At 39.6% G+C, this 27,327-nt stretch overlaps 1 protein-coding gene across 8 annotated transcripts in view; it reads left to right on the top strand.

Annotated features, from left to right (window-relative positions):
• LOC126248590 (catenin delta-2) overlaps window positions 1–27,327 on the top strand; it is a 546,087-nt gene that overhangs the window by 481,641 nt on the left and 37,119 nt on the right. For all 8 annotated transcript variants that reach the window (XM_049949704.1, XM_049949706.1, XM_049949705.1 and 5 more), the window contains 4 exons: window positions 589–808; window positions 1,023–1,176; window positions 13,881–14,020; window positions 19,499–19,737. In XM_049949704.1, coding sequence (XP_049805661.1) covers window positions 589–808; window positions 1,023–1,176; window positions 13,881–14,020; window positions 19,499–19,737 — 753 coding nt within the window. The remainder of the gene's footprint in view (window positions 1–588; window positions 809–1,022; window positions 1,177–13,880; window positions 14,021–19,498; window positions 19,738–27,327) is intronic.

The raw sequence follows: 27,327 nt of genomic DNA, 5'->3' as shown, positions 1-27,327 counted from the left end.
AGTAGGTCATTCTTTTCTTTGAAGTTAATAAGTTTTTCTGTCAGCCATGCTTCTTACAGTGCCAGTAATCATACAATAGCAAATTGCTTAAAAAAAAAAAAGTAGGATGTTGCACTTTTGTTCTTCAGTGACTGGTCTGTTTCATTATTTAATAATGAAATATAGTGCATATGGACCAGTTTTGATAAATGGATATCTTTAAACTTATTGAAGTGTATGTGATAATTTCAGCAATTAGTGTTGTCATATGTACTTGCCTGTAAGAAGTGTGAAAATTGTCATACAGGTGCTAAAACTTTGCAGACTGCCTATTCCTGTGTGACTGACTGATATTAGTTCAGTATGTCCAGGAGTATGTTTGATTTTGTAATTCTTTAACTGTAGTATTACTTACATATTTGCCATAACTATTCTTTGTCATTATTAAATAATAAAATGTCACAATTTAGTGTTTCAGAATAACATTGCTTCAGTTTTACATGAATGACTACTTCAGAATGAAGGGCAGCTCACAGTTTGATGTCTACTACCTTGTCATTGTTTTGTCAGTCTGTGCATGTGTTTGTGATAGCACTGTTTTGGTTTCAGGCATGCGATGGCGGGATCCTAATCTGACTGAAGTTATTGGATTCCTCAATAATCCAAATAATGTAATAAAAGCTAATGCAGCTGCATACCTCCAGCATTTATGCTACATGGATGACCCAAATAAGCAAAAGACAAGATCATTAGGTGGCATCCCACCCTTAGTTTCACTGCTTTCACATGAGAGTCCAGATGTGTACAGAAATGCATGCGGAGCCTTACGGTAAGTATACCCAATCAGAGAAAATTTTCTTTCTTTCTTTTGCAGTATTTATGTTCTGTGTTTTTTGAAAGCAAGTGCACATAAAAGGACATACATAATTTTAGAAATGGTGTCAGCCATTTTAGACAATATTTTTCATTCATACTTGATAAGTAAGCATAAGCAGTTTAATGGTAGTCTTACAATTTACATGTGTAACTATATTTTTGACCAGGAATCTCTCATATGGAAGGCAGAATGATGAAAACAAAAGAGCTATTAAAAATGCTGGAGGGATACCTTCATTAATTAATTTGTTGCAGAAGTCATCAGATTCTGAAGTAAAAGAACTGGTGACTGGAGTTCTGTGGAATTTGTCCTCATGCGAGGTAAGACTCATTTTCCTCTCTCAATCTGGTGTTCATTTACTTATATTTCTAACATAATCATAACATTTCTAAATTTCAACGTTTTATAATACAAAGTGTGGAGTTAGAAATACCTGAGTAGTGGTAATCTGTGCATCTCCCTCTGCCACCACCACCACCACCACCACCACTTGTCCCATACATCCTTCCCCATTTCTTTTTTGCTTTCTTTACTACCAAGTGATCACAGTACTAATACACATAATATACAAGTAATCAATATGTCTAGTATTTTAGAACTTTTAATGATGGGTGGAGGTTTCTTTTAAATTTTCATTTAATGCTGCACTTTTGACTGCTAAATGTGATATGGGTCATTGTGATTTATATGATAATAAAAGTGAATGAATGAATGGATGGTCATAAAGTTAAGAATGGATCGTTCACTGCATGTGAATCCATGTTTTCTTCTGGAAGAAAAATTATTGCCTGTTTAGGGAACTTTGTAGTAGTAATTTTGTGTTGGCTTGATGTGATGGCCGGGATGCACTGATTAGGTTTTGTGAATCTCTCTCTCTCTCTCTCTCTCTCTCTCTCTCTCTCTCTCTCCATCTCTGCATAACTATTGCAACCTATATGCAATTGAACGTGCTTAGTTCAGTAAAACCCTTTTTTAATGAATCTCTGGGGACCCAAACCTTTTTTTCTAGAGCATGGGTTTTCCTTAAAAGGGAATTTTGCTCTGTAACACACGAGAAGTGACCCAGAGTCATAATTCAGATGTGTTCAGATGATAAAAGTGCAATTTAATTACAAACTTAACAGTATCCTGTGTCACAGATTTAAATGCAATACACACGTATATATCATCACAGGTTTAACAGAACACTTTTTTTTTTAACTCAAGAAGAGTTCTTTGTTTTGTCCTTCCAACATATTGTAGTGATGGAAGTTGTTGCTCCAGTTGGTTGACGTTAGTTATAACTGATTTGTCTGCACTGAAAGAGGAAAAGAAGTTTCTGGCAATATCAATTCCCTGCACAGCCGCTGCAAAACTTGCTGCAACAGCCCCACCTCATCCTCCACCACCACCACCACCATCATCATCATTTGTCAAAGCCACCAACTCCACCTCCTCCTCCTCATACCTTGCATTGGTCCTTCACAAGCACTTGATGTATCTCTTGGGTGGGACATGGAGACAATTTACCACAAAGAAACAATTTAACTCAGTGTGTTGTGTTATACAATTCCAGACAGCAACAAAGATGTGTTGAGTCTCATCACTTCCTTCCTCTCTCTAAATGAAATTGACTTTTGCACAATTGCTACTCCAAATTTGGCTTTAACAGAGTGCATTAAGTCAATATCCATTGCCTCTAGATGGCTCGTGCTGTTTGGAGAAATGAACATTATTTACTTTTCTCAGAAATGATGTTTTCTTGGAATGTACATAGCACCAGTCAATGATAAATACTACTTTCCTCTCTGCTGCACCCATCTCGGCATATAAACCTCAGAGAAATCATGTGAAGATTTGATGTCATACAGGCATTGCTGTTGTACTCACAAGTACAAGGCAATGTTTTATTGGTTTTGAAACATATGGGAATATTAAATTTTCACATATTTAATGGAGGCAGCATCTCACTTCCTTCTCTATTTACAAGCTATATATAATTTACCTATTTTTGTGTGTGTGTGTGTGTGTGTGTGTGTGTGTGTGTGTGTGTGTGAGAGAGAGAGAGAGAGAGAGAGAGAGAGAGAGAGAGAGAGAGAGAGAGAGAGCACACGGGGTGGGGGAGGAGTCTGTCTGGTAGAGGGGGGCCAGGAGAGAGTGAACGCAGTTTTGACAGACAGACCTGTCTTATTGAGCATATGGTCTCCTACATCATCATCATCATCATCATCATCATCATCATTTTTTTTTAATCGGCTTTTGGCTGGTGCCACAGCTTTTATTGTCCTGCAGTTGTCTTGAGTAGCTAGTTCGAAAACACAAATGCAGTTGAAATATTTTAGACCTTGTAACTACAAAAAGACCTGACCTTATTGACAATGTCAGTATAGCGACAGGGATCAGTGATAATGGTGACATCATAGCAATGATGTTTATGAAGGTCAGTAAATCCCTCAAGAACACAGGGGAGTGTTTATACTGGAAAAGCAGTTATGCAGTTGTTAACACCCTACTTAGACAATGAATGGACATCATTTAGTTCTAATATGATGGATGTAGAGGAATTATCAGCAAAGTTTAAACTGTTTGTAAATTGTGCTCTGGAGAAGTATGTGCCAAACAAGTGGATTTAGGATGGAAAAGACCCACCATGATGTAATAACAAAACTCTGAAAATGCTCAGGAAGCAAAGCCTATGAACAAGTTTTAAATTTTGCATTTAAAAAATCATTCATGCGGGAGGATCATATGGACATAACATCATTTGACTGTTGCAAATACTCCCATATGGAGGACGTAGAAATGGATATACTTGGCATTGGAAACAAATAAGTCACCAAGTCCGGACAAAATATCAGTTCAGTTTTACAGGTGGTACTGGATGGCATTGGCTCCTTACATATCATTCATGTAGCATGAATATCTTTATCAGCACAAAGTCCCAAATGACAGGAAAAAAGTGCAATAATGCAGTAGTGTCGCAAGCAAAGGGCAACATGCAAATAAGAAATCTCTTCAGTGTATACAATTCCTAAGTTGCTGGTCCTGAAGTGCCTAATCTTGATGCTGCTGTAGAAGTGGGCCACGACCAGTCAGCGCAGCGCTTATGTCCTCTTCGCATAGAGGCCGCTACCATCGCATTGTCGTCCTATTGGGGGGGGGGGGGGTTGGTCAGTGTGCAATTGGCTGATGTCTTCTTTACAACCCTCTCTTCTCTCTCGTTTCTGACTGGCATGCCAGCACTTGACTTTACACCGTAACATTCCTCCGCCCAAAGCAACAGACCGTCGTCACATAGGGAGATTGACAACAGCGGGGAGGCAGGAGTGTGCATGCTCTGAGGGACTGGAAGTTGTGGCTGCAGAGGACATCCGGCCTTCGCTCGACGGAAACGTCCCCCAGAAAATGACCAGAAGGGTGCACGTCCACCTCCTGAGGCCCATAGCAAGACGTAGAAGGCGTCGGCTGCTGCGGCCTGTGAGGGGGCAGTGTCCAATTCCATCGGTAGGATGAGAGGAGGTGGAGGAGGAGGCAACGGCTCCGTCTCGGTGGGGTCATTCCATGGTGTCGTGATGACACCCTCTGGCGGCTGCTTTGGCCATGCTGTCCTCGGGATCTGTGAATCTGGGGGAAGAGATACAGAAGGATATTCATGCACGTGACAGTGGCAAAGTTGACTGTGATGTCGGCACTGCAATCCATCTGAGCCTGAAATGAGATACATGAATGTGCCAAGTCGACAAAGGATCTCGCCTCATGCCCACCATCTGCTGCTGCTAAAAACCCTTAAAAAAACAGTATCATGCGGCGTGAAGTGATACTTGCAGCCTTCCTTCAGCTCCAGTGCTGAGGAGGGTGGAGCAGGTGGGGTAGTGTCAGATGGCAGCATCCGTGAAGCAATTCTGCCGGCGATGGTCCATCTCATGGATGTGAACGATACGAGGCGAAAACAGTTGCAGTGCTTGATCCCTGGTGTGTGTGTGTGTGTGTGTGTGTGTGTGTGTGTGTGTGTGTGTGTGTGTGTGTGTGTGTGTGTGTGTGAAGTTTGGCCATCTGCTGCTTCAAAGTTCTGACAAAACGTTCCACTTTGCCATTTGACTGTGGATGTAACAGTGCACTAGTTAGATGCTGTATGCCATTGCATTCACAGATGTTTCAGATTCATTTTTGTGAACTGAGGGCCATTGTCTGACACTATGACTTAGGCAAGCCTTCGAGGCAAAATATAGAGGACAACACCTGAACTGTGCTACGTGACATTGTCGAGTTCATTGGCACAGCAAAAGAAAACTTTCTATAGGAGTATACCACAATCAACCAACGAGTGTTCGAAAAATGTCCCACAAAGTCCATGTGCACACGCTGCAGTGGTGATTGCAACTTATGTGAAGCAGAGAATTTTTGGAGTGGAGTGGAGTGGAGTGATTTTCCACACATGCATGACACTGTGATGTCATCTGTTCTATTTGGGTGTCATACCTGCCAAGTACAGTATTGTAGTGCTGTTTCATATGAACAATCCCCCAGTGTCCTAGGTGAAGTAACTGCAACACTTCTTTTTCCAAAGCTTTGGAATCAACACATGTGACTGTCCACTGTAATTTTGAACAAGAATCACACCTTTCTGTACAGCGAGGCTATGCTGACATGCAAAGTATTGGGGTACTACAGAATGATGAGCATCAATGTGACAACAAGATGCAGCAGAAGCCTCAAAGTCTGTATCAGGGCCAATCGGAAGATGTGAAAGTGCATCCGCATTACCATGTAGAGCTGTCGGATGATACACAATCTCGTACTGATATTGAGACAACAGCCAAAGCTCATCATTGCAATTTTCGGGCAGTTTGTACAGGAATCGGCTTCATCGGATGAAACAAGGACTGCAATGGCTTGTGATCCATTACTAAGTAGAATTTTCTGCCATACAAATAGTGGTGGAATTTGGTGACACCATACACAATTGCCAATGCCTCTTTCTCTATTTGTGAATAGTTACACTGAGCTTTGGCCAACACTTTTGATGCAAAAGCAATAAGCCTGTCTTTGTCACCAATTATGTGCAAAAGCACTGCACTGATTCCGTAAGAGGAAGAGTCAGTTTGCAACACAACTGGTTTTTCAGGATAAAAATAAACCAACATTGATCACTGAGAAATGCATCTGTAAGTTTTTGAAAAGCATCTTGGCACTCATCCGTCCAAACAAATTGGACATTTTTGTGGCACAAGTGATGCAATGGAGCTGCGATTTGTGCAGCATTCAGTATGAATCAAATATAATAGGGAAAATGAACTAAGACTGACTGCAATTCTGCGACATTACAAGGAACTGGCAGATTATGTATGGCTAACAATTGTGGCCGAAGCAGATGGACACTGTGAGTGTTTATGACATGGCCAAGATACTGCAACTCAGGGTTAAAAAATCATACTTGTCCAGTCTACACTTTAGTCCTGCATCAGATAACACATGAAACAAACCGTGCAATTTTGCAATGTGTTCTTCAGGTGTGCAATCTGCTACAACAATATCGTCAAAATAGTTTGAACAGTTTGGTACTTGTGCAGTAAGCTGTTCCAAATATTTAAACAAGTCCAAATGAGTGTTCACAACACATACTTTTTGAGATTCTTCGTCTAGTGGTATTTGAAGATATGCGTCGCACAAATCAATATTTGAAAAGTAGTGGCCAGCGCCTAATTTGACCATGAGATCCTCAGGGCATTGCAATGGATAAGTATCGGTCACGGTTTGTGGGTTGACTGTTGACTTTGTCAACACACAGGCGAATGCGACCTGACAATTTGGGGAGCAAAACCAGTGGACTTTGCCCACTGACTAGCTTGTAGGGGTGTAATAGCTCCGCTATCTTTCAATTCTTTCAGTTTAGCTGCCACTTTGTCCCGTAACTCAATGGGAACTGTTCTGGCCTGGCAAAATTTCAGCTGAGCATTGTCTTTCACAGCAATATCTGCAACAAAATTATTAGCCTTGCCTAAACCTTCAGAAAAGAGTTCAAGGAATTCTTTCAGCAAGCTAGCTACACTGTCTTTTGCATTGAATGCAGACACTGACAACACATTGTCCTGAATTTTAAAGCCAAACGAATCAAGGCCAAATGTGTTCTCACAATTGTGTGATTGTAGCACAGTGAAAGTTATAGATTGCGTATTCGAGCAATACATGGCTGGCAGTGTACATTTTCTGAGAACGGGAACATGTTGTCCATTATAAGCAGTCAGGTGCATGCTAGTTTTAGGCAGTTCTGAGGAGCCTAACAGTTCATGTGTGTTATGATTCAGCAGTGTAACACAGGCACCCGTGTCCAATAGAAATTTCACGTTTTCCACTAATATGCAAATTGACGAAAAGTTTCTGAAACTGTTTGCTTGCTAGTTTTGCTAATGCCTGCAGCAGGTGTTGATTACACTGCATTTATGACATGGGCCTTGTGACTAGATTTTTATGAGTGGGCAGAATTCTTATGGTTGTTCCATTGCAAAGATATGGATTGTATGTGACCTTTCTTGGCACAAGCATAACACTGTGCTTGTCTGGACGGGCAGTCTTGGCGTTGGTGCTGTGAATAGCACCGAGGGCATAACTTAATTCTGTTCGTCTGTTAAGAGAGCTGTTGCCGCGTCATGGAGAACTGTTTACGTGACATGGCACGCAGATCCTGTTGCTGCCTAATGGGCTCGTCGCAAGCAAGAGACGACTCAACCTGACAAATTGGTGGCTGCTCAAATTTATTGGCCAACGCAGCACCTGAGTCGTACTGATCTAGTATTTGCACTACGTGTTGAGATGATGGATTGGACTGTTGGAAAATCTGCTCTTTAAGTCTGTCATCAGTTATATTGTACGCGACCACATCACCCAACATCACATCTAAGTATAAAGCACCACAAGCACATTTGAATTTGCATTTCCTGGTCATACCCTGCAAATCTGTTACCCACTCGCGATAAGATTTTTCTAACCGTTTCCTGCAATTAAAGAATTGGTACCTAGCTGCTACCACATTCACTTGTTGGTCGTAATAGTTAGTTAGCAAATCTGCAACCTAATCATGGGAAAGTTCCCTGGGAGTAGTGCTAGGGAATAATTTCTGAATAAGGGGAAACACTGCACTTCCTACTGTTGACAATAAATAATGCAGTTTCACAGTATCTGGTACATTGTGAGCAATTACATGAACTTCAGACTGTTGCAACCACTCAAGCCACTTTTTCACTAAACTGGTTAAAAGGTGGTATGGCACTCGGAGCTTCAGCCGGTGTTGTATTTTGCACTGTATTTGTTTGATTCGCCGGGAGATGCTGTACCATGTTTAGCATTGTGATTATTTGTTGGGTCTGAAACTGAAATATCCGTGTTAGCTGCGTTGCATCTGTCACTTGCAGCTGAGGTGCCTGAGCAGGGGGTGGGTTGCTCATAGTGGAAAAGACAAATGCAATAAACAGACAAGGCAAGCAATAAAAATAAGTACAAAAGCAAAGAAAATTTCCGCAATGCCCACTTGAAAACACTGATTATCAAAAGCACTATAAGACACATTGTTAAAGCAAGTAAACACACCCCTGCAAAGAAAAGTCAATGTAGAATCTAGGTGCCAGAAAAACACAAAAGAAAATCTGTGGCCGCCAGGCACTGGGTTCTTCTTATAACTTGTTGCCAATGTTGAACCCTGCCTTGTTGTCAAAGCTGGCATGTCTAGAAAACTTGGTTCTCAGATTGCTGGACAACAATTCAAGCAAATCGTATTGAAGAGTTTTATTACGAAATGAATCGATAACAATACTTAACTTTGACGGTAACACAGAAGTGTTGCAAGCAAAGGGCAACATGAAATTAAGAAATCTCTTTAGTGTATACAATTCCTAAGTCACTGGCCTTGAAGTACCTAATTTTGATGTTGCTGTAGAAGTAGGCCGCAATCAGTTGGCACGGCACTTATGTCCTCCGCCATCATGTTGTCATCCTGTAGAGGGGTCAGTCAGTGTGCAATTAGCTGACATCATCTTCGCAGCCCTCTCTGCTCTCTTGTGCCGGTGCTTGACTTTACACTGTAACACCTATATCCTTAATGCTGGAGTGCTGCAGAATTCTTGAACAATTTTAAGTTCAAATATAATAAACTGCCTTCAGGCAGAACAGCTTCTCTTCCAAATCAACATAGATTTAGAAAGCACTACTTGTGTGGGACTCAGCTTGTCATTTTCTTGCACAATACCTTGTGAACTATGGATAGAGGGCAACATGCAGATTCAATATTCCTAAATTTCTGGAAAGCTTTTGACACAGTGCCCCACTTCAGACTGTTAACGGAAGTCTGAGCATACAGTATAGGTTTCCAGCTATGTGACTGGTTTGAAGACATCGTAAGTAATAAAATCCAGTATGTTGACGTGAACAGTGAGAGTACATTGGAGACAAGGGTATCGTTAGGAAGTGCCCCAGGGAAGTGTCATAGGATTGCTTTTGTTCTCATTGTACATAAATGATCTGATGAACAGGGTGAGCAGTAGTATGTGCCTGTTTGTTGATTACGCTGTGGTATATGGGCTAGTACTGTCGTCGTGATTGTAGAAAGATACAGGATGACTTTGACAGAGTTTCTGTTTGGTGAGATGAATGGCAGCTTGCAATAAATGGCAAAAAATTTAGTGTAATGCAGATGAGTAGAAAAAAATCTGCTAATGTTCAAACACAGTGTTGGTAGTTTGCTGCTTGACACAGTAACGTCAATTAAATATCCAGGTTTAACGTCGCAAAGCGACATGAAAAGGAATGAGCATGTAAGGTAGTAATAGGGAAGGTGAGTGGTTAGCTTGGTTTATTGAGAGAGTTTTAGTGTAGCTAATCTACAAAGATGACCACATATAGAAAATTTGTGCAACACATTCTTGAGAATTCCTTGAGTGTTTTGGGCTCCCCACTGAACTGTATTAAAGGAAGACATCAAAGCAGTTCAGAAGTATACTCCTAGATTCATTATCACTAGGTTTTATCAACACTCAAATGTTACAGAGATGGTGTTGACTTGAATGGGACTCTGTGGAGGGAAGATTCTGATCTTTTCATGAAACATTATCAAGAAAATTTAAAGACTGGGAATTTGCAGCTGACCTCAGAACAATTTTACTGCCTCCAATGTACATTTGGCATAAGGACTGCGAAGACAAGATCAGAGAAATTATGTCTCATATCGGAGCAATAGACAGTTATTTTTTTCCCTTGCTCCATTTGCAAGTGGGATAGGAAAGATGATGACTGGTAGTCGTATGTGGTACCCTCCGCCATACACCATATGGTGGCTTGCAGAGCATGTATGTAGACGGAAGTAATAAGTGGATCCTAGTTGTAAGGGTGCTGATGTAGGGATGTGTGGAATGGTGTTACTACATGATACAATCTGTCTAAGAAGTGGATGAGGTGACGCATGGATAATGCTTATAAATAGTATAAAGGGATAGATATACTGTTGAGGTGACAGGGGTAGGTCCAAGAAACTTGCTGTACGATGTGAGAACAGGCCAGACTGTTGCTTGCTTAGAAACAACTGTAGATCATGTGAATAAGTAATTACTTAGGTAAAAACAATCTATCAGTGACTCTCCATCTAAGATAACAAACTGTACCTTCCTTACCAAGAAATCCTCAGTCCAGTAACAAAGTTTGTTTTAACATCACATTAAAATACTTTCGTTAGTAAAATTGGTGTGGTACTGAGCCAAATACTTCCCAGGGGCCAAGACTACATGACTGCCTCAACCCATGGCTTTCAAAATGTCATGTGAGAAAAAAATGAGTTGGTTTCATACTGTCAGTGTTTGGGTGAGGTTGCTATGTTTGAGATACCTTATTTTATTTGAGCTCATAACATGATAAGATATTCTACAACTGATGGACAACAGTGAACTTGGATGATAATTTTGTGGATCACTACTGCTAACGATATACCAGATTGCTTTGACCTGCACTTTCTTTCAACCACTGCGCACAGTTTTATGTTTGAGGGATTTATGGTATATTGCAGTTTAAATAAGGGCGAATTCAGCTGCAAATTTGCTGTAGTGTCTGACAGAGGTCCCGCTAGGTGCTGGAGCTGTTTTCAGTTTGAGATTTCAGCTGTTTCTCAACACCACTACCCGTCCAGGTAGCCATGCATGTTAACATGACCGCATCTGGGACAGGTAAGTATCCCAGCCCCAGGTTTGAACACACCTGGCAAATTAACGAGGAGGGGTTGGTGTGCTGCCCAGCCTGGGTGTAATGTTTAGGCAGTTTCCCACATCCCACCAGGTGAATATGGGTTGGTTCCCATGTTCTGCCTCAAATACATGCTACACAAACAATTAGAACACTTTATCACACTTGCACACAGAATTTACTGTGTATTAATATGGATTGGGTACACTGCTTCTATACTGGTGGGTGAACAGGAGACTGATTGCCTTAGCTGTCTGATCTCCTTAAACACTTACTCAGCACTCAACACCACTAACACTAACATGTATTTCACTTATCTATTGAGTGGTGTAAGAATTAAATCATGGCGGTACTTCTGCATCATTGAAAACTTGAGTTCATCATTTCTGCTTTAGCTCTGATATCCTCAATTTCAGTTCCCGCGTCATCCACGATTGTTTGGTCACTAACTTTGCTGCCACTAACAGCCTTTACATGTGACAAAAATTTCTTCAGGTTTGTGAAAGATCTTTCCATCACATTCTGCTATGGTAGTCACTGAAGGCTTCACTTGCTGCTGTCTTGTCAGCCAAACACATTTCATTCAGTATCTCCAACCCTGTGCTTTGTTTTACACGTATTACGCAGTAATCTCTGTTTCTTTATAAGTTTCTTGACAGTGACTGTACACCATGGAGCATCCCTCCCATCATGACTGCTCTACTAAGCATATATTTATCCTGTATCTGGTCAATTATTCTTTCAACTTCAGCCTCAGTTATTCTGTGTGCACGTGTCTAGAGCTAAAACTTATTTAGTTATCACATTACTGCCTCTTTATATGGTCTACTGAACCTGTAAATCTTTTTACTCCTCTTTGTACCTTGGCAATCATTGTCGCTACATCTCCCTAGTGACCAGTGATGCCAGTTTCTATGTGGACATCCTTAAAGAGATAATAATAATGTCGTGTGACTGGGGCCTCCCGGCAGGTAGACCGTTCGCCTGGTGCAAGTCTTTCGATTTGACGCCACATCGGCGACTTGCGCGTCGATGGGGATGAAATGATGATGATTAGGACAACACAATGCCCAGTCCCTGAGCGGAGAAAATCTCCGACCCAGCCAGGAATCGAACCCGGGCCCTTAGGATTGACAATCTGTTGTGCTGACCACTCAGCTACTGGGGGCGGACCTTAAAGAGATTAGGGCTATTTATTGCCATGAATACCAATATATTTCCATCACAAGTGAGCTTCTGGACTAAATGTTCTACTTAGTTTTCAGTTAAACCATTAAGTAATGTTCTGCAAGACGACATTCTTTCTTACTTTTTTTATCTCCATAGTGTTTCTTGCAGGAAGTAAATTATAAAAGATGTCAAATTCACCGGTGTTGAAAATATCTGTGAAAACTCTCAACATTGTATCAATCATGGCAGTGTAGTGTTCTTCCACTTTGTGTGTCTACAGCACCATTTCTCCACTTAGATTCTGAAATGAGAGCTCCAAAAAGTGTTTGACAGGGTTCCCCATGGCAGACTGTTAACGAAGGTACAAGCATACGGGATAGATTTCCAGATATGTCAATGGCTCAAAGACTTGTTAAGTAATAAAACCCAATACATTGTCCTTAGTGGCAAGAGACAAGGCTATCATCAGGAGTGTCACATGGAAATGTGACAGGACCGTTATTATTCTCGAAATACATAAATGACCCAACTGACAGGGTGAGCAGCAGTCTGTGGCTGTTTGCTGATGATGGTGTGGTGTGCAGGAAGATGTCATTGTTGAGTGACTGTAAGAGGATACGAGATGAGCTGGAAAAATTTTTATTTTGGGGGATGAATGGCAGCTACTTTTAAACGTAGAAAAATGTAGCTTAATGAAGATGAGTGGGAAAAAGTCCTATAATGTTTGAATACAGCATTAATATTGTGCCACTTGACATGGTCATGTTGATTAAATACATGGGTTTAACGTTACAAAGTGATATGAAATAGCTCGAGTATTTAAGGACGGTAGTAGGGAAGACAAATCATTAACTTTGGTGTATAGGCAGAACTTCAGGAAAGTGTTGTTCGTCTGTGAAGGCGACCAGGTGTAGAACACTAGTGCCACCCATTCTCGAGTATTGCTCAAGTGTTCGCACCAGGTCATATTAAAGGATGATGTTGAAGCAGTTCAGAGGTGGGCTGCTAGATTTGTTATCAGGAGGGTGGATCAGCGTGCAGGCATGTTGGAGATGCTTCAGGAACTCAAATGGGAATCCCTGGAGGGAAGGCAACATTCTTTTTGAGGAACACCACGGAGAAAATTTAGAGAACCAGCATTCAAAGCTGACAGCGGAATTGTACTGTCCATTTCATCACTGACAACATTACAAAGTCATCAACAAACTGTGTTTTTTTTATCATCTTCTGTAGTTATTTTTCTAATTTTCACATAAGAACAGAACTCCTAATATATTAATTCCTGGTCTGTCTTTCTTCAACCAATCATTATTATAAATTTTCCTCATTATGAAAACAGAAAAATTTGCAGCTGTCAGTTAGCATCACCTCAGTTCTGCAGCAAGTGTAAACTTTCCAGAACTGAAGGAGACATTGACATCAAGTAATACTGTGATGTGAGCCAAGGAAATGATTTTAGTTACTAATGTCATTATGTACAGTTTAGTATGGTAACACAGAAGTTGTGTGTGTGTGTGTGTGTGTGTGTGAGAGAGAGAGAGAGAGAGAGAGAGAGAGAGAGAGAGAGAGAGAGAGAGAGCAGCAAGGGGGGATGGCATGTTTATGTATCTACATTTATTCTTCTGCTCTGTTCTGTGTAATATTTATTATCTTCCAGGACCTAAAAAGATCAATAATAGATGATGGCCTTGCAGTGATTGTGAACCATGTTATTATCCCTCATTCCGGCTGGGATTCCACATCATCTGGTGAAACATGTTGGTCAACAATATTCAGGAATGCATCAGGAGTTTTGCGGTAAGGATTGGAGTTCCAATTTTGTTAAAGAATTAACGAAAAATTTCAGCAAATTGAATGTGAGGGTTTATTCATACGCCTTTTGCTTTTTCTCAGTTACGTGCTGTCTGATATGACACAAATACAAGGGTAATCCCAAAAGTAAGGTCTCCTATTTTTTATAAGTACAGAACTCTGTTTCTGTGGCAGTTTGTCACACTTTTATGAAGAGTTCTTCACGCGCTGAGGTGCTCAGTCTTGGCTTGGCAGCCGTTGAGAATGGAGCTCCTGTTGGATGTTACCGCCAAGTGCAAATTGCGCGCAGTTATTCGGTTTTTGAATGCAAAGGGCACGCACCGATTGAAATCCGTCGCCAATTGACGGAAGTGTATGGTGAGTCGTGCATGGATGTCAAAAATGTTTGTAAGTGGTGTAGAGAGTTTGTAGCTGGTCGGACTGAAATTCATGATGAACAAAGGGGCGGGAGACTGTCAATTTCTGTGGAGACAGTGTTGAAGGTTGAGCAAAGCATGCATGAAGATCGGTGGATCAACCTGGGTGATCTCTGCATGTTGGTTCCTGAGGTTTCCTGAAGCACTGCTCAGAGAATTTTAATGGAAACATTGAACTACCGGAAGGTGTGCGCAACATGGGTGCCACAAATGCTGATTGAGGACCACATGCGGCAGTAAGTTGATGCTTCCTGCACATTTCTTCACCACCTTGCAGCCAAACAGGACAACTTTCTGGACACAATTGTCACAGGTGAGGAAACCTGGGCACACCACTTTACACCTGAGACCAAGCAACAATCAAGCCAGTGGCGGCATCCTTCTTCACCAAAGCTGTGGAAATTCAAACAAACGCAGTCTGCCAGTAAAGTCATGACAACCGTTTTTTGGGATCGGAAAGGTGTATTTTTGGTTGACTTTGTGTCCACTGGGACCACAGTTAACACTGACAGGTACTCTGAGACTATGAAAAAACTCAAACGGGCAGTTCAGAACCAGAGAAGAGGAATGTTGAGCAAGGGCGTAGACATTCTCCATGACAACACTTGCCCACACATCGCTCGGGAAACCGTTGCACTCCTACAACAGTTTCAGTGGAACATGATCACCCACCCACCCTATAGTCCTGACTTTTCACCCAGTGGGTGTCACCTGTTCCCTAAGTTAAAAGAACATTTTGCCACAAAGTGATTCAGCTCTGACGACGACGTGAAAGAAGAGGTTCGTAACTTTCTGAGCAGCATGGAGGCGAGCTGATATGACATGGGCACACCAAAACTGCCACAGCGTCTACAAAAATGCATCAACAGAAATGGTGGTTATGTCGAAAAATAGCTAAATGTTCAAACTGTTAACTGATGTAAACCGTTGTAGAAATAAACAGGTCCATGTACTTATAAACAAATAGGAGACCTTACTTTTGAGATTACCCTCGTATTATAGGTAGTTGTAAAATTTTAATTATCATCTCAAACAAATCAGACTGTCATCATGAAACTTGGTGATGGAGTTAATCCTTCTCTGCTTGTTCCCTCTTCCATGTGATGCATTTTTCCCAATTATCGATGATTTCATGGGCACCTGGGTTGTAAGGAAGTCTGCCTTTTGGGTGTTCAGGAAATGTTACACCTTAATAATTGTGTGGTCGTCACCCTGGGAATGTCTACCACAGAGTGGTTTTTTCATCTGAGGAAAGAGGAAGAAATCAGTGGGTACCGCGTCAGGAGAATACAACATCCATCTAAGAAGTTCTAAAACTGATTTTATTTGTGGTGTATAAGCAACATCAGCACAGTAACTATGGTGGCAGCTTGAAATGACAATTGTAAACAACAGATGTGCATTCAACTAGTCAGTTGTTAGCAGGCAGTGTTAAATAGAGGACATGCACGTAGCACGTCAACATTGTTGTGTTACACATCACAGTGGAACAGTGTCTCAGAATCAAATGTTTGAGACATTCTCCAGAACGTTTTGAAGAGTGTCTCAGAATCAGTTGTTTGGGACATTCTCCAGAATGTTGTGTGCGCAGTGTGTCCCGCAAACCTTGGCCCGTGAACAAAAATGGCATGTGGACGCCTGCTGCAACTTGATTGAAATGCAAAACATGGACAATTCTTTTCTGGAAAAAAATTGTCATGTATGACAAAACTTGGTGGTTGTTGTTGTTGTTGTTGTTGTTGTTGTTGTGGTGGTGGTGGTCTTCAGTCCAGAGACTGGTTTGATGCAGCTTTCCATGCTGCTCTATCCTGTGCAAGCTTCTTCATCTCCCAGTACCTACTGCAACCTACATCCTTCTGAATCTGTTTAGTGTATTCATCTCTTGGTCTCCCTCTATGATTTTTACCCTCCCCGCTGCCATCCAATATTGGTGATCCCTTGATGCCTCAGAATATGCCCTACCAACCGATCCCTTCTTCTAGTCAAGTTGTGCCACAAATTTCTCTTCTCTCCAATTCTATTCAATACCTCCTCATTAATTATGTGATCTACCCATCTAATCTTCAGCATTCTTCTGTAGCACCAAACTATTTATCGTCCATGTTTCACTTCCATACATGACTACACTCCATACAAATACTTTCAGAAACGAGTTCCTGACACTGAAACCTATACTCAACGTTAACAAATTTCTCGTCTTCAGAAATGCTTTCCTTGCCATTGCCAGTCTACATTTTATATCCTCTCTACTTCGACCATCACCAGTTATTTTTCTCCCCAAATAGCAAAACTCCTTTGCTACTTTAAGTGTCTCATTTCCTAATCTAATTCCGGCAGCATCGCCCGATTTAATTCTATTACATTCCATTATCCTCGTTTTGCTTTTGTTGCTGTTCATCTTATATCCTCCTTTCAAGACACTGTCCATTCCGTTCCGCTGCTCTTCCAGGTCCTTTGCTGTCTCTGACAGAATTACAATGTCATCAGCGAACCTCAAAAGTTTTTATATCTTCTCCATGGATTTTAATACCTACTCGGAATTTTTCTTTTATTTCCTTTACTGCTTGCTTAATAAACAGATTGAATAACATTGGGAATAGGCTACAACCCTGTCTCACTCCCTTCCCAACCACTGCTTCCCTTTCATGTCCCTCGACTCTTATAACTGCCATCTGGTTTCTGTAAAAATTGTAAATAGCCTTTCGCTCCCTGTATTTTACCCCTGCCATCTTCAGAATTTTAAAGAGAGCATTCCAGTCAACATTGTCAAAAGCTTTCTCTAAGTCTACAAATGCTAGAAACGTAGGTTTGCCTTTCCTTAATCTTTCTTCTAAGATAAGTCGTAGGGTCAGTATTGCCTTACGTGTTCCAACATTTCTACGGAATCCAAACTGATCTTCCCCGAGGTCGGCTTCTACCAGTTTTTCCATTCGTCTGTAAAGAATTCGTGTTAGTATTTGGCAGCCGTGACTTATTAAACTGATAGTTGGGTAATGTTCACATCTGTCAACACCTGCTTTCTTTGGGATTGGAATTATTATATTCTTCTTGAAGTCTGAGGGTATTTTGCCTGTCTCATACATCTTGCTCACCAGATGGTAGAGTTTTGTTAGGCCTGGCTCTCCCAAGGCTGTCATTAGTTCTAATGGGATGTTGTCTACTCCCGGGGCCTTGTTTCGACTTGGGTCTTTCAGTGCTCTGTCAAACTCTTCATGCAGTATCATATCTCCTATTTCATCTGCATCTACAGTCTCTTCCATTTCTATAATTTTGTCCTCAAGAACATCGCCCTTGTATAGACCCTCTATATACTCCTTCCACCTTTCTGCTTTCCCTTCTTTGCTAAGTACTGGGTTTCCATCTGAGGTCTTGATATTCATGCAAGTCGTTCTCTTTTCTCCAAAGGTCTCAATTTTCCTGTAGGCGGTATCTATCTTACCCCTAGTGATATGAGCCTCTACATCCTTACATCTGTCCTCTAGCCATCCCTGCTTAGCCATTTTGCACTTCCTGTCAATCTCATTTTTGAGATGTTTGTATTCCTTTTTGCCTGCTTCATTTACTGCATTTTTATGAAACTACCACAAAATGACAACATGCAGAAATTTACATGAAGGGCCAACACTTTGGTAACAACTGAAATTCAAGCCAGTTTCATGTGTGAGAAAAACTATACCTCAGAGGAGGATTTTTCTGCCAGTTTCGCATGGACGCATGAATGATATGTACATTTTACTTCAGCAGTTGGAGACTAAGTAGTAGACGTGAAGCTTAATATTTTTCTCTTTTTTAATTAATCCAGTGTTGAAACTTTTTGGACTGATGGTGTACAGTGGGTGGGGCAAATTTTGATTGCCCAAAGTAACAGCATATATTATGGAGGCCTGTGCAGAATGAGCAGGAGCATTGTTGTGGAACAAAACCTCTTCATATACAGCTTCCCATGATGCTTCATTTTGACGGCTGCCCATAACCTCTTCAGCAGATTTTATTTCTATGCTCCTGTGTCATTTTGCCCCTTATGAGCATAATCTGTTATTTCTACTCCAAGAAGGGAGAGAGAAACACTGATGATGGTTGGATCTTCGTCTGCTTCAATGGTGGTGAATCCACATGTTTGCATTACTTACTTTGCTCCTTTCCTCTCAGGAGCGTAGTGATACACGCAGCACTCATCCACGGCTATTAGGCAGTTAAAGATATTGTCTGGATTGACCTGACAGCTGCAACATTTCTGCTGCTGCCTCGGTTTGGAGAGCTTTATGAATGTGTGTGAGTAACCAAAGAAACCAACGGATAGTAATCTTTTTCATGTTCAAAATGTCATATATGGTGCTAAAAACTGAATCATGACTGATTTTCGTTATTGCCTCTGTGGTGGTATGCCAGTCTTCGAGCAACACAGCCTCTACTTCTCTTGTGAATACAAGTTCTTCACATGGAGATAGTCTGCCACTTTGTTCTTAATCATTCAGAATTGTTTGACCACACTGCTTGCACCACCTAATCATTGTGTCATATAATGGTGCATTTGGTGCACCACCAACTCCCTTTCAAATGCAGAAAACAATCTACCCTGCAATAGTCCACTTTTCCAAAAGCTTTGCCTTTTTTTTTTTTTTGGTCCCTCTAGCAAGGTGCTTTGGTATTGTGGCATGAGGTTTGCAGTGTGTTCCAGGACTGCAGTCACGTACTGCAAACAGAAAAAAAAATAATTTTGTAATGTTACGTTTTCAAGGTGATTAATTAAAATTTTATGGCCACCTACTGTACATTATTTTTACATGTTGCTGATGAAACCCATGTAGTAGTGGCCTTTCTCTGCTCTTTTATTGGTGGAAGTAAATTTAAAATTCCAAATGCAAATCACCCATAATCATAGGTGGCTACCATCTTTTAACAGCATGGTTATCATTTATCCTTGTAAAGTATTATTAATATAATGAGTCATATTTATCAGAGATCTTTCATGAATTGAACTGTAAATATTTGAAAAGTTTCCTTTACATTTTTGATGGGATGTTATTTTGTCTCTTTTTTTTTAAAGGAATGTTAGTTCTGCAGGAGAGTATGCAAGGAAAAAACTGAGAGAATGTGATGGTTTAGTTGACTCCTTGTTGTATGTTGTGAGGTCGGCGATTGAAAAATCAAACATTGGTAACAAAAGTGTTGAAAACTGTGTATGTGTGTTGAGAAACTTATCCTATAGATGCCAAGAAGTGGAAGATCCTCATTATGATAAGCATCCTGTTCCAACGCAAAGCAGAGTTGGTGCACAGCAGAAAGGTAATGTCCTCTTAGGTGTATTTTCTCCTTTCACAAACTATGGAAAAAAGTTTTAAATTTTAACTTTGTTTTTCTAATGTGTGTTGAATTCTGACTACTGCCAATTGGTGTTACCGTGCACGTTGATGCCAGTAATTTCTGCAGAGTGTAATTACTATATGCTATGTTGTATCCTTATCAGCTCAATTAGCATCCAGCTAGTCTTCTTAATTTGATTAATAATTTGCTATGCTGCTTTTGTATTCTTGAATTTTAATTCTGTGTGTGGCATTACATCATATAAAGGTATAATATTTCGTAGAGCAAGTCAGAGGTAAGCTTTGTAAGCCCCCATTTTTATAATTAACTCTTTTGCTAGAAAACAAGTTATGAAGTATAATAATAACTAGGAAATTCAGGTATTGTAAGCTAACCAGCTTTTGGCACTGGAGTGTTTTGTTTGTTGATGGAGCCACATAGGACACATCAGCATGTTACATTGATGATAATTTCCTCTTCGTATGTTTGATGATAAGTGGGGATGCAGAATGATAAGAATTTGCCTCAGAGAAATGAGATTTGCATTAAATTAAATCTTGCCTTTTTCTCTGAATTATCTTCATATCATTTCATACAAATGTACTTCATAACTATTTCTCCTGCAATTTATGGTCTTTTTGTCACATTTGTGCACTGTACAGCATTGAATACATACCTGAAATACCCACTCCTCACATCTGACGTGACATTAGTATTTATTGACTGCTAGTGGAATGTCAGTAAGAACAGTTGTAATAATAGTCACCGTTTTTATGGATAAATGCAACAACTTTTGTAGAAACTATATACTGATATGTGTAGTAGCAGAAGGTAAAATAATGAGTTACTTTCACTTCACTCCATAACTTCCCGAGAGACCTTTTAATCATTGCCTAAGCAAGCCCTTTCTAAAATGACAATTCCCTGGGGTCCACAAATAATAAATGCTACTTTTTTTAGGAAAGTTGTCCTGCCACACTCAAAACAAATGCAGTGTTAAGATAAATCTACTAAATAACCAGAATGAATAATGCACTGGAAGTAGTTTCACATTATGAGTACTGTAACATATTAAGAAAAGTTGTAAAAAAGAAATCCTGAAATATGTTGTACTTCGACAGTAAAATAAAACAGATACTGAATATTAGGAAGGGGGGAACAGGAAAATCAGCCATAGAAGATGAACTATTTCTTGTAAAGAGAATCAAACCGTTATAAAAACTCTTCATGTGCAGAAGAGACTTTTAAAAATTACTTTTAAAAACTAGGAGGAACTTTGGTGTAAGTTGTTTGGAAGAGAGAGCAAAACTGTTCTCAGAAGAAGTGATACTGATTGTCTAGTTTCGTTTTTGAAATTCTGTCCTTAGCACAGAGAAGTCCCCTTGGGTTAGAGCTGGCTTGATAGCCTAAACCTGGGAGTTCAGCAAGTATATGTCATTGACTTACAAATACGTAATAAATATGATGGAGATTACATAATACTAGCTAAACAAGACTGGAGTCTTTGTTGCAATCTAGATGCATATAAAAATGATAGTTTACTGGGAAAGAAGATGGAGTACACATTGCAATAAATAAGAAACCTGTATCAACTATAGTATAAATTGAGTTCAAACACAGGATATGTTCAACAAAACTTGTTTTCAGCAAGATAAAAATTTTAGCTACATTATTCTGCCAGCTGTCAGACTCTTTAAAGTGACAGAAAATATACTTCCTGGTAAATGTATTCCACACTCTTCCCAAAACAGATTGAGAGTTTAATGACGCACCAGTTGAATGGAAAAATTACAGTTTTCTTAAGTTCCAGGCAATAGAAGCTTAAGTGTTAACATTCCTGATCCATAAATATCAGTTCAAGAAGGATAAGGTTAAGTGATTTTGGCAATCTGCATTAAATTTGAAGTGGGGTTAGAGTCCAGTAATGGCAGAATGTGCGGCTCAGTGGTTGTATGAATAAGTTTCGAACTAGAAATCCGAAGGTTTGAGGTTTGATCCTCAGGTGACCCTAGAACATTTCTGTCATTTACTGCTTCTTTCACTTCTGAAAGTGATTTGGATCATGAAAAAACCCCATTTAGCAGCACCATGGTGTGGAGTCCATATTGTATTGAAGGTCCCCCTGTAACCTACTGGTTAACGCAAAGATTGAGGGAGGTCAAGAGCATACCATCTTTGTAGGACCATGCTAAGTAAATATCTGTGTTGTTCAAGCAAATCTTTGGGTTGAAGGCAGCTTCATTTTAGTGACAGAAACAATCCCCTGTTCTGCGTCAACTGCCTTTCCCATAACTTCAAATCTCCACTCTCTTGCAACAACTTTAATTGAGGACACTAAAAGGAATTATTCTTGAATCTTTGCAAGAATGCTTCACAGAAATGTTGGTATATGTGAGGATGAGGTGAAGTTGTAATTTTCCCCAGTCATGTGTTGCTGTGACATTTGCTGCAGCACCACTATCATTTTAGTGATGTATGAAGTAGCCTGCTATATGTGGAAATAATGTAATGAGTCATTGTAGCTGTTACATGTCAGACCCTTACTTAATTATATATTTGTATGAACTATGCAGTTTTATATGAGTTTCAGTAAAATTACACCAGTTGTCGTGTTAGAACAGACGTTTTATGTAGAATATGGTGTACATATGTTATCTGATTTGAGATGTTATGCAGGCCTTACAGTTTGTTAGTTGTCTATATCATGTGTTTCGTTGCCATAGCATGTAGACAAAAACCTAGAGAGTTTATATGTTGCCCATATCCTGTAGTCGATTTGAATGTTGTGCCTGTTCATTGTTTATTACTTCTGTTGTTGACAAACTTTGATTTTTTTTAAATTGTTGTTTTAGAGCATGTCGTTGCACATGTGTTTTAGAATATGCCATTGCACATTGTAGTTCAGTTCTCAGTGGCCTATTTAATATTAAGCAGTATTCTGTTTTTGCATGATGCAGCATTTACTTTTGTCGCTAATGTGTGGAATTCATATCTTTTAAGGTAATAGATTTTTATTTATTTTTTTTTTAACTTTATTTGTGGGCTTTTGTTTTGCACCTGTAACACACATACTTTAAGGTGATCTAATGGCTCAGCATATCTACATATAAAAATACTTGGTCTGTTTCCATTTTTGCAGACACTACATTGTACGTACTAAGTGTGTGTGAATTTGCTGTTCTCCCATTTAGTTATGAAAGGGAGACATAATTTTTCCATAGGTATAGTCAGAATTGGAAGCAGTTAATCGTAGAATGTATAGGGCTGGCTGTACATTTCTTAATACTGGTGATTTTGTTCTGAATAGGGCCATTCACATTTCACACTCAAGCCTGAAAGTGGATAAATAGAGAGTAAAATTTATTTTTAGTTTAATCTTTGGTGGTATATAAAAAGCCTTCAAATTTTATTTTAGGGTGTGGCATTTACTTTTAACTAATATTTTAATGTGATACTGAATGAGAAGTATGTGGGGTAGCAATAATAAATTGGAGTAGTGAAAGGAGGTATAACATAAATCATGAGTAACAAATTTGCCATAACATTAACCTCCTAATATTTCCATGTAGTACATGAGATTATGAATGCATTAGAACTTTCACATTTGTCTGAACCACATGCAGTAAAGCAATTCAGAGTAGCTTCAGTATATAGTTAATTTCATTTAATGCAGATGATGTGTGTATTTATGGTATAGGATTTCAATTAATCTGTCTTTTTTTCCTTTTATATATTGTTGAGGTTTTTGGTTTCTTCTTTAAATATAATTTTAAAATTCTGTCTTGTAGAGATAACTATCCCATATTATTTGTAAAACAAATTATTACATTATCTTCTCCTGTCAGTTATATATTTTCTTATTCCACTTTTTTTGTAGCATACAGCCTCTGTCAAGGTAAGCAACTGTACAAGTAATAATTACACAACTGCTTTTGAGTTCTGTAAACCTCTTACATGTGCAGCTAACAATAATTTTGTCAGTGCGCATGCTCATTAGCCTGTTTCCTCAAAGCTCAGAATTATTAGGTACTCTTCTCCCACAGAAATTAATGCACTGATAATTTACAATAGTGTTTATGCACACTCTGTTACTACATTTTATTGACTGATGTTGCATTCATGGGGCTACAGTGTTTGTCAGCTTTACTGTGTGAAATTAGCCAGGTCAATCAATTTGCCAGATAACATTTGTTCTGGTTTGTGTGCTACACTGACAATATTGTGTTGTAGGGTTTTAAAAGCCTACATCATCATTTTATCTTCTTTATGCTGATCTCCACTTCCCTTTGTGTGTGTGTGTGTGTGTGTGTGTGTGTGTGTGTGTGTGTGTGTGTGTGTGTGTGTGTGTTTATGATCAGTTCACATGTAGGCTGGATAAGTGTACTTACAGGCTGAAAGTTAAATTCACAAGTGTGTTATGTGGAGAAAACTGGAACCACATACCACTTTCTTTTAGCTAATGGCCTCTTTTGAAATTGTTTATATTTTCAGTTTAATAAGTGCTTTTGAATCTCAAAGAACTTGTAATGCATAAGGGAGAAACTGAGAATTATTATTGCCTCCTAATTCACTTCCCTTTTAATAACCACTCAGATTTACACTGCATAAACTTCCAACTTTTGCAAGTAATTGTTACTTTTTCAGTACAATCTCAGTGGGTTTTTTGTAAAGTAATTTCAATACGCCTTTGAACAACAGTATGTACAGTATGAGTCAAAAAGGACTTGACAGCTGTGGAATCACCTAGAAATTTATTGAAATAACTTACAGAATTGATAGATGTGTCATTTTATAGCAAGCAACCTCAAGTTTGATTCACAAAGTGCACCTGTACCCCCTCCCGCCACCAGGAGTGCCAGCGTAGTGCACATTTAAAACGCCTGGTTTCACTGGTGCAGAGCACAACGAAACATTCCTGAACACAATAATCTTCAGCAGTGAGTCAGAATTTCACCAGTGGCTTGGTGAACACCCACAACTGTACAATACAGGCCAGTGAAAATCCATGCGCAACCCTGGAACACATTTGTGACAGACCCGAAGGTAATGAGTTTTGTGCCCATAAGAAATTGAAAGTGTGTGGCCCTTTCTTCCTCATGGAAAAAACTGTCACTGGTATTGTGTACCTGGATATGTGTGAAAACTTATTAATTCCACAAATCAATGAAGATGACTGAAATAGTCTGGTTTACTACCAGCAAGACAGTGTACCACCTAATTTCCTCACGGAAGTTCAAGGTTTCCTAGATAATCACTTCCCAGGTCAGTGAATTGGTTGCAAAGGACCAAACGTGTGCCCACCTCACTCCCCAGACTTGACATCACTGGATTTCTTTCTCTGGGCTTTAATTAAAGACCATGTGTATGTTCTTCCCCTACCAATTTAGCCAACCTCAAAAATCGAATCTACACTGCTGCTGCACAAGGTACAAGTGTGGGAAGAAATTAATTGCTAGTGGGATGTCTGCCACATTACAGATGGTAGTCACATCAAACCAAAATGACACTTGACACTTTTATGTGATGCGTGAGGTTATTTGCTACAAAATGACGTGTCTACTGATTCTTGAAGTTATCTCAATAAATGTCTATATCATTCCAAAGTTGTAAAGTTCTGTTTGACTTACTCTGTATTATTCTTCTGCAGTAAAAAACCACAGACCCCAGTCCTTTGGGCACGTGTGTGTGATATTTCTGCCGGCCGCAGTGGTCTCGCGGTTCTAGGCGCGCAGTCCGGAACCGTGTGACTGCTACGGTCGCAGGTTCGAATCCTGCCTCGGGCATGGATGTTTGTGTTGTCCTTAGGTTAGTTAGGTTTAAGTAGTTCTAAGTTCTAGGGGACTGATAACCACAGCAGTTGAGTCCCATAGTGCTCAGAGCCATTTGAACCATTTTTTTGTGATATTTCTGCTGTGCACAAGTGGTTGAGTTTTTGATGAGTGGAGTTTGTTAAGACAAATATTTCACAGGATTGAGGACTTAGCACTTCTTAAAAAGTTGTGCAGCAAAGTTTTGAATTTCACCTTTAACAATGTTTTCATGCTCTATTATTACCCGTTCTTTCAGTTCAAATTTAAAGAAATGAAGCGAAGTCTCATTTGCTTGTCTTAATCACATTGGTCAACATTCACAGCACCCAGCATTCAAACACTTTCCAGAAACCCAGATTTTCAGTAATGGTAAACACACTTCTTTTAATGATGGAAAGCTTGCGAGACACTTGATTATAATATGGTGAACAGCACAAATGATATCATCAGTGTGTCATTGCAGTGGGTGATCAGCCATACCTCATTTGATTAGCCAGCAGTTTTCCTCCTCTGATTTCAGTACAGTAACAAATTCATACACAATAGCAGCACTATCTGTTTGTAGAATGATTTGATATTTCCAGTGAGAGTAGGAATAGTGTGAACGTAAAATCTGCAACACTGTTAACAATATAAAAAAAAATGGGAGTCCCTGCTCTTTCTGCCAACGTTGTACAGTGTATAATAGCACAAATGGTAAAAGCCAAATGTTACTTATTGGGAAAAGCATCTCATTTTTAATTTGGCTGCATATTTGTTCTCAGTTTCATTTCATATTTTTGATGAAATCTAAAAAAGCTTTATTTTTTTGTCACTTCACATTATTTTTTCATATGTAAATAATTCTTTCACATTTGTTTGTAGCTCCCCTCTCCATCCAGTTTCTACTCACTTCGCTCAGAAAACTGGAGTGTTCTTTTTGTATTTTATTTATATACTGTAGTCATAAAAGTGCTTGTCTTCGAACTCTGAGGTATCACTTAAATAATGTGTAACTAGTACCTCCGTAGAGGTGCCAAACATGGGATGCTCAACTAATGAGAGGTCTGTTCACTGTAACGCAGATGTGTGAGCATTATCTCAACACAGACAGGTTCCTAAAGATTGGAGAGCAAATGTAATGTCTGAAATGTGTGTGTAACTGAAAAATATCTAGGACAGTAATAACACATATTTTAATGATGTGTGTGCTGTGATTGTAGGTAACTGACCAACAAGACACAGTTGAAGTTGTACAAGGCTGTTGTCATCACCTTTCCTGCTGACACAGAGATTCTCACCTTTTCACACTCTCTTTATTGTTCTGTTAGACCCACATTTTCACCTTCTTTGACTCTGGAAAATGATTCTGCACCCAAGTTTTTTGAAAGCTCACTACACAATGCAGTAATGCTATCCCTTTTGCATTATACATGGTCTAGTCACATTAATGTAAGTACCGCCTATGTTCAATGTCATCATGCAGCTAGCAGTTGGTAGCGCTAGCAGCAGAGGGTATATAAAGCGTGTTTCAGGCTCCGGGAAACAGTGCTGTTGTTGTCATAATGTGAAAATGGAGCAATTTATCTGACAGTCAAAACAACATGATCAAGAGCTTTGGCAGCAAGGGTGGAAGCATTTCTGAAATGGTCAAATTTGTAAACTGTTCATATACCACTGTGGTTAAAGTATATCATACATAGCAAAATGGTGCTATCCAAAAGTGGTACCAAGACATCTGTGGATCTGTGGTGCACCACAGACCATAAAAGACAGGGGTAAA

Source organism: Schistocerca nitens, chromosome 3 (genome assembly GCF_023898315.1).
Source record: "Schistocerca nitens isolate TAMUIC-IGC-003100 chromosome 3, iqSchNite1.1, whole genome shotgun sequence".
Taxonomy (NCBI): Eukaryota; Metazoa; Arthropoda; class Insecta; order Orthoptera; family Acrididae; genus Schistocerca; species Schistocerca nitens.
Note: the sequence above shows the minus strand (reverse complement) of the source record. Positions and strands in the feature narration are given on the sequence as shown.